Source organism: Phyllobates terribilis, unplaced genomic scaffold (genome assembly GCF_046119375.1).
Source record: "Phyllobates terribilis strain yellow unplaced genomic scaffold, ASM4611937v1 Scaffold_12__6_contigs__length_324123572, whole genome shotgun sequence".
NCBI classification, from domain to species: domain Eukaryota; kingdom Metazoa; phylum Chordata; class Amphibia; order Anura; family Dendrobatidae; genus Phyllobates; species Phyllobates terribilis.
Window position 1 is genome coordinate 35468135 of NW_027362772.1, and position 7705 is coordinate 35475839.

The window sequence follows — 7705 nt, forward strand, 5'->3', positions numbered from 1 at the left end:
ATATTGGGACGCCGGAAGGGTCGCCTCCTACTCTATATATTGGGACGCCGGCAGGGTCGCCTCCTCCTCTATATATTGGGACGCCGGCAGGGTCGCCTCCTCCTCTATATATTGGGACGCCGGCAGGGTCGCCTCCTCCTCTATATATTGGGACGCCGGCAGGGTCGCCTCCTCCTCTATATATTGGGACGTCGGCAGGGTCGCCTCCTCCTCTATATATTGGGACGCCGGCAGGGTCGCCCCCTCCTCTATATATTGGGACGCCGGCAGGGTCGCCTCCTCCTCTATATATTGGGACGCCGGCAGGGTCGCCTCCTCCTCTATATATTGGGACGCCGGCAGGCTCGCCTCCTCCTCTATATATTGGGACGCCGGCAGGGTCGCCTCCTCCTCTATATATTGGGACGCCGGCAGGGTCGCCTCCTCCTCTATATATTGGGACGCCGGCAGGGTCGCCTCCTCTATATATTGGGACGCCGGCAGGGTCGCCTCCTCCTCTATATATTGGGACGCCGGCAGGGTCGCTTCCTTCTCTATATATTGGGACGCCGGCAGGGTCGCCTCCTTCTCTATATATTGGGACGCCGGCAGGGTCGCCTCCTCCTCTATATATTGGGACGCCGGCAGGGTCGCCTCCTCCTCTATAAATTGGGACGCCGGCAGGGTCGCCTCCTCCTCTATATATTGGGACGCCGGCAGGGTCGCCTCCTCCTCTATATATTGGGACGCCGGCAGGGTCGCCTCCTCCTCTATATATTGGGACGCCGGCAGGGTCGCCTCCTCCTCTATAAATTGGGACGCCGGCAGGGTCGCCTCCTCCTCTATATATTGGGACGCCGGCAGGGTCGCCTTCTCCTCTATATATTGGGACGCCGGCAGGGTCGCCTCCTACTCTATATATTGGGACGCCGGCAGGGTCGCCTCCTCCTCTATATATTGGGACGCCGGCAGGCTCGCCTCCTCCTCTATATATTGGGACGCCGGCAGGGTCGCCGCCTTCTCTATATATTGGGACGCCGGCAGGGTCGCCTCCTTCTCTATATATTGGGACGCCGGCAGGGTCGCCTCCTCCTCTATATATTGGGACGCCGGCAGGGTCGCCTCCTCTATATATTGGGACGCCGGCAGGGTCGCCTCCTCCTCTATATATTGGGACGCCGGCAGGGTCGCCTCCTCCTCTATATATTGGGTCGCCGGCAGGGTCGCCTCCTCCTCTATATATTGGGACGCCGGCAGGGTCGCCTCCTCCTCTATATATTGGGACGGCGGCAGGGTCGACTCCTCCTCTATATATTGGGACGCCGGCAGGGTCGCCTCCTCCTCTATATATTGGGACGCCGGCAGGGTCGCCTCCTCCTCTATATATTGGGACGCCGGCAGGGTCTCCTCCTCCTCTATATATTGGGACGCCGGCAGGGTCGCCTGCTCCTCTATATATTGGGACGCCGGCAGGGTCGCCTCCTACTCTATATATTGGGACGCCGGCAGGGTCGCCTCCTACTCTATATATTGGGACGCCGGCAGGGTCGCCTCCTCCTCTATATATTGGGACGCCGGCAGGGTCGCCTCCTCCTCTATATATTGGGACGCCGGCAGGGTCGCCTCCTCCTCTATATATTGGGACGCCGGCAGGGTCGCCTCCTCCTCTATATATTGGGACGCCGGCAGGGTCGCCTCCTCCTCTATATATTGGGACGCCGGCAGGGTCGCCTCCTACTCTATATATTGGGACGCCGGCAGGGTCGCCTCCTCCTCTATATATTGGGACGCCGGCAGGGTCGCCTCCTCTATATATTGGGACGCCGGCAGGGTCGACTCCTCCTCTATATATTGGGACGCCGGCAGGGTCGCCTCCTTCTCCATATATTGGGACGCCGGCAGGGTCGCCTCCTTCTCCATATATTGGGACGCCGGCAGGGTCGCCTCCTTCTCTATATATTGGGACGCCGGCAGGGTCGCCTCCTCCTCTATATATTGGGACGCCGGCAGGGTCGCTTCCTCCTCTATATATTGGGACGCCGGCAGGGTCGCCTCCTCCTCTATATATTGGGACTCCGGCAGGGTCGCCTCCTCCTCTATATATTGGGACGCCGGCAGGGTCGCCTTCTCCTCTATATATTGGGACGCCGGCAGGGTCGCCTCCTACTCTATATATTGGGACGCCGGCAGGGTCGCCTCCTTCTCTATATATTGGGACGCCGGCAGGGTCGCCTCCTCCTCTATATATTGGGACGCCGGCAGGGTCGCCTTCTCCTCTATATATTGGGACGCCGGCAGGGTCGCCTCCTTCTCTATATATTGGGACGCCGGCAGGGTCGCCTCCTCCTCTATATATTGGGACGCCGGCAGGGTCGCCTCCTCCTCTATATATTGGGACGCCGGCAGGGTCGCCTCCTACTCTATATATTGGGACGCCGGCAGGGTCGCCTCCTCAACTATATATTGGGACGCCGGCAGGCTCGCCTCCTCCTCTATATATTGGGACGCCGGCAGGGTCGCCTCCTTCTCTATATATTGGGACGCCGGCAGGGTCGCCTCCTCCTCTATATATTGGGACGCCGGCAGGGTCGCCTCCTCCTCTATATATTGGGACGCCGGCAGGGTCGCCTCCTCCTCTATATATTGGGACGCCGGCAGGGTCGCCTCCTCCTCTATATATTGGGACGCCGGCAGGATAGCCTCCTCCTCTATATATTGGGACGCCGGCAGGGTCGCCTCCTCCTCTATATATTGGGACGCCGGCAGGGTCGCCTCCTCCTCTATATATTGGGACGCCGGCAGGGTCGCCTCCTCCTCTATATATTGGGACGCCGGCAGGGTCGCCTCCTCCTCTATATATTGGGACGCCGGCAGGGTCGCCTCCTCCTCTATATATTGGGACGCCGGCAGGGTCGCCTCCTCCTCTATATATTGGGACGCCGGCAGGATCGCCTCATCCTCTATATATTGGGACGCCAGCAGGATAGCCTCCTCCTCTATATATTGGGACGCCGGCAGGATCGCCTCCTCCTCTATATATTGGGACGCCGGCAGGGTCGCCTCCTCCTCTATATATTGGGACGCCGGCAGGGTCGCCTCCTCCTCTATATATTGGGACGCCGGCAGGGTCGCCTCTTCCTCTATATATTGGGACGCCGGCAGGGTCGCCTCTTCCTCTATATATTGGGACGCCGGCAGGGTCGCCTCCTCCTCTATATATTGGGACGCCGGCAGGGTCGCCTCCTCCTCTATATATTGGGACGCCGGCAGGGTCGCCTCCTCCTCTATATATTGGGACGTCGGCAGGGTCGCCTCCTCCTCTATATATTGGGACGCCGGCAGGATAGCCTCCTCCTCTATATATTGGGACGCCGGCAAGGTCGCCTCCTCCTCTATATATTGGGACGCCGGCAGGGTCGCCTCCTCCTCTATATATTGGGACGCCGGCAGGGTCGCCTCCTCCTCTATATATTGGGACGCCGGCAGGGTCGCCTCCTCCTCTATATTTTGGGACGCCGGCAGGGTCGCCTCCTCCTCTATATATTGGGACGCCGGCAGGGTCGCCTCCTCCTCTATATATTGGGACGCCGGTAGGGTCGCCTCCTCCTCTATATATTGGGACGCCGGTAGGGTCGCCTCCTCCTCTATATATTGGGACGCCGGTAGGGTCGCCTCCTCCTCTATATATTGGGACGCCGGTAGGGTCGCCTCCTCCTCTATATATTGGGACGCCGGCAGGGTCGCCTCCTCCTCTATATATTGGGACGCCGGCAGGGTCGCCTCCTCCTCTATATATTGGGACGTCGGCAGGGTCGCCTCCTCCTCTATATATTGGGACGTCGGCAGGGTCGCCTCCTCCTCTATATATTGGGACGCTGGCAGGGTCGCCTCCTCCTCTATATATTGGGACGCCGGCAGGGTCGCTTCCTCCTCTATATATTGGGACGCCGGCAGGGTCGCCTCCTCCTCTATATATTGGGACGCCGGCAGGGTCGCCTCCTCCTCTATATATTGGGACGCCGGCAGGATCGCCTCCTCCTCTATATATTGGGACGTCGGCAGGGTCGCCTCCTCCTCTACAAAAAAAAAAATCACGGACGCCTTACATTTTTTTTACGGACTGGGCCAATAATTGACATATTTTCATGGACTTTCCTGGATCCACAACAAAATTCAATGTGTGAACGCAGCCCGAGCTTCATAACGACATGCAAGCCATGATTTCCATCTACACACAGCTCAGGTATGCCGCACCTCAGCGCACTCAGTACCGTGTGCACACAGCCTCACCACCCACAGCCGCAGCACGTGGTGTCAGACCTGACCAGCGGAGGCCCCGCCCCTTCCGGTGACGTCGGTCCCTGAAATCACCTCCACTCTAGACTACCCAGGACACAAACATGGCGCTGCGGGCTCTAGTCGGTGTCAAGCGGGTCATAGACTATGCGGTGAAGGTGAGGAGGAGGCTGCCGGGCAGAGGGACCCGGGGAGGAGGGTTACTACACCTGTCATCACAATGTGTCACCTCTGGTTGTCAGGAGGAGCTGGTGTGTGTGGTTGTCAGAAGGGGGAGCTGGGTGTGTGTGGTTGTCAGGAGGAGGAGGGGGAGCTGGGTGTGTGTGGTTGTCAGAAGGGGGAGCTGGGTGTGTGTGGTTGTCAGGAGGAGGAGGGGGAGCTGGGTGTGTGTGGTTGTCAGGAGGAGGAGGGGGAGCTGGGTGTGTGTGGTTGTCAGGAGGAGGAGGAAGAGGAGCTGGGTGTGTGTGGTTGTCAGGAGAGGAGGAGGAGGGAGGGGAGCTGGGTGTGTGTGGTTGTCAGGAGGAGGAGGAGGGGGAGCTGGGTGTGTGTGGTTGTCAGGAGGAGGAGGGGGAGCTGGGTGTGTGTGGTTGTCAGGAGGAGCTGGGTGTGTGTGGTTGTCAGGAGGAGCTGGGTGTGTGTGGTTGTCAGGAGGAGCTGGGTGTGTGTGGTTGTCAGGAGGAGGAGGGGGAGCTGGGTGTGTGTCGTTGTCAGGAGGAGGAGGGGGAGCTGGGTGTGTGTCGTTGTCAGGAGGGGGAGCTGGGTGTGTGTGGTTGTCAGGAGGAAGAGGAGCTGGGTGTGTATGGTTGTCAGGAGGAAGAGGAGCTGGGTGTGTGTGGTTGTCAGGAGGAGGAGGGGGAGCTGGGTGTGTGGTTGTCAGGAGGAGGAGGGGGAGCTGGGTGTGTGTGGTTGTCAGGAGGAGGAGGAGGGGGAGCTGGGTGTGTGTGGTTGTCAGGAGGAGGAGGAAGAGGAGCTGGGTGTGTGTGGTTGTCAGGAGGAGGAGGAGGGGGAGCTGGGTGTGTGTGGTTGTCAGGAGGAGGAGGAGGAGGGCTGGGTGTTGTGGTTGTCAGGTGTGTGGTTGTCAGGAGGAGGAGGAGGGGGAGCTGGGTGTGTGGTTGTCAGGAGGAGGAGGGGGAGCTGGGTGTGTGTGGTTGTCAGGAGGAGGGAGGGGGAGCTGGGTGTGTGTGGTTGTCAGGAGGAGGAGGAGGGAGCTGGGTGTGTGTGGTTGTCAGGAGGAGGGGAGCTGGGTGTGTGTGGTTGTCAGGAGGAGGAGGAGGGGGAGCTGGGTGTGTGTGGTTGTCAGGAGGAGGAGGGGGAGCTGGGTGTGTGTGGTTGTCAGGAGGAGGAGGAGGGGGGAGCTGGGTGTGTGTGGTTGTCAGGAGGAGGAGGAGGGGGAGCTGGGTGTGTGTGGTTGTCAGGAGGAGGAGGAGGGGGAGCTGGGTGTGTGTGGTTGTCAGGAGGAGGAGGAGGGGGAGCTGGGTGTGTGTGGTTGTCAGGAGGAGGAGGAGGGGGAGCTGGGTGTGTGTGGTTGTCAGGAGGAGGAGGAGGGGGAGCTGGGTGTGTGTGGTTGTCAGGAGGAGGAGGAGGGGGAGCTGGGTGTGTGTGGTTGTCAGGAGGAGGAGGAGGGGGAGCTGGGTGTGTGTGGTTGTCAGGAGGAGGAGGAGGGGAGCTGGGTGTGTGTGGTTGTCAGGAGGAGGAGGAGGGGGAGCTGGGTGTGTGTGGTTGTCAGGAGGAGGAGGAGGGGGAGCTGGGTGTGTGTGGTTGTCAGGAGGAGGAGGAGGGGGAGCTGGGTGTGTGTGGTTGTCAGGAGGAGGAGGAGGGGGAGCTGGGTGTGTGTGGTTGTCAGGAGGAGGAGGAGGGGGAGCTGGGTGTGTGTGGTTGTCAGGAGGAGGAGGAGGAGGGGGAGCTGGGTGTGTGTGGTTGTCAGGAGGAGGAGGAGGGGGAGCTGGGTGTGTGTGGTTGTCAGGAGGAGGAGGAGGGGGAGCTGGGTGTGTGTGGTTGTCAGGAGGAGGAGGAGGGGGAGCTGGGTGTGTGTGGTTGTCAGGAGGAGGAGGAGGGGGAGCTGGGTGTGTGTGGTTGTCAGGAGGAGGAGGAGGGGGAGCTGGGTGTGTGTGGTTGTCAGGAGGAGGAGGAGGGGGAGCTGGGTGTGTGTGGTTGTCAGGAGGAGGAGGAGGGGGAGCTGGGTGTGTGTGGTTGTCAGGAGGAGGAGGAGGGGGAGCTGGGTGTGTGTGGTTGTCAGGAGGAGGAGGAGGGGGAGCTGGGTGTGTGTGGTTGTCAGGAGGAGGAGGAGGGGGAGCTGGGTGTGTGTGGTTGTCAGGAGGAGGAGGAGGGGGAGCTGGGTGTGTGTGGTTGTCAGGAGGAGGAGGAGGGGGAGCTGGGTGTGTGTGGTTGTCAGGAGGAGGAGGAGGGGGAGCTGGGTGTGTGTGGTTGTCAGGAGGAGGAGGAGGGGGAGCTGGGTGTGTGTGGTTGTCAGGAGGAGGAGGAGGGGGAGCTGGGTGTGTGTGGTTGTCAGGAGGAGGAGGAGGGGGAGCTGGGTGTGTGTGGTTGTCAGGAGGAGGAGGAGGGGGAGCTGGGTGTGTGTGGTTGTCAGGAGGAGGAGGAGGGGGAGCTGGGTGTGTGTGGTTGTCAGGAGGAGGAGGAGGGGGAGCTGGGTGTGTGTGGTTGTCAGGAGGAGGAGGAGGGGGAGCTGGGTGTGTGTGGTTGTCAGGAGGAGGAGGAGGGGGAGCTGGGTGTGTGTGGTTGTCAGGAGGAGGAGGAGGGGGAGCTGGGTGTGTGTGGTTGTCAGGAGGAGGAGGAGGGGGAGCTGGGTGTGTGTGGTTGTCAGGAGGAGGAGGAGGGGGAGCTGGGTGTGTGTGGTTGTCAGGAGGAGGAGGAGGGGGAGCTGGGTGTGTGTGGTTGTCAGGAGGAGGAGGAGGGGGAGCTGGGTGTGTGTGGTTGTCAGGAGGAGGAGGAGGGGGAGCTGGGTGTGTGTGGTTGTCAGGAGGAGGAGGAGGGGGAGCTGGGTGTGTGTGGTTGTCAGGAGGAGGAGGAGGGGGAGCTGGGTGTGTGTGGTTGTCAGGAGGAGGAGGAGGGGGAGCTGGGTGTGTGTGGTTGTCAGGAGGAGGAGGAGGGGGAGCTGGGTGTGTGTGGTTGTCAGGAGGAGGAGGAGGGGGAGCTGGGTGTGTGTGGTTGTCAGGAGGAGGAGGAGGGGGAGCTGGGTGTGTGTGGTTGTCAGGAGGAGGAGGAGGGGGAGCTGGGTGTGTGTGGTTGTCAGGAGGAGGAGGAGGGGGAGCTGGGTGTGTGTGGTTGTCAGGAGGAGGAGGAGGGGGAGCTGGGTGTGTGTGGTTGTCAGGAGGAGGAGGAGGGGGAGCTGGGTGTGTGTGGTTGTCAGGAGGAGGAGCTGGGTGTGTGTGGTTGTCAGGAGGAGGAGGAGGGGGGAGCTGGGTGTGTGGTG

General features: G+C 61.0%; 1 protein-coding gene across 1 annotated transcript in view; it reads left to right on the forward strand.

Annotated features, from left to right (window-relative positions):
- Positions 1-4293: 4293 nt before the first annotated feature.
- Positions 4294-7705, forward strand: part of ETFB (electron transfer flavoprotein subunit beta) — a 39376-nt gene continuing 35964 nt past the window's right edge. Inside the window, exon 1 of the mRNA XM_073655754.1 lies at positions 4294-4433. Within this exon, the coding sequence (XP_073511855.1) occupies positions 4380-4433 (54 nt within the window). The 5' untranslated portion in view covers positions 4294-4379. The remainder of the gene's footprint in view (positions 4434-7705) is intronic.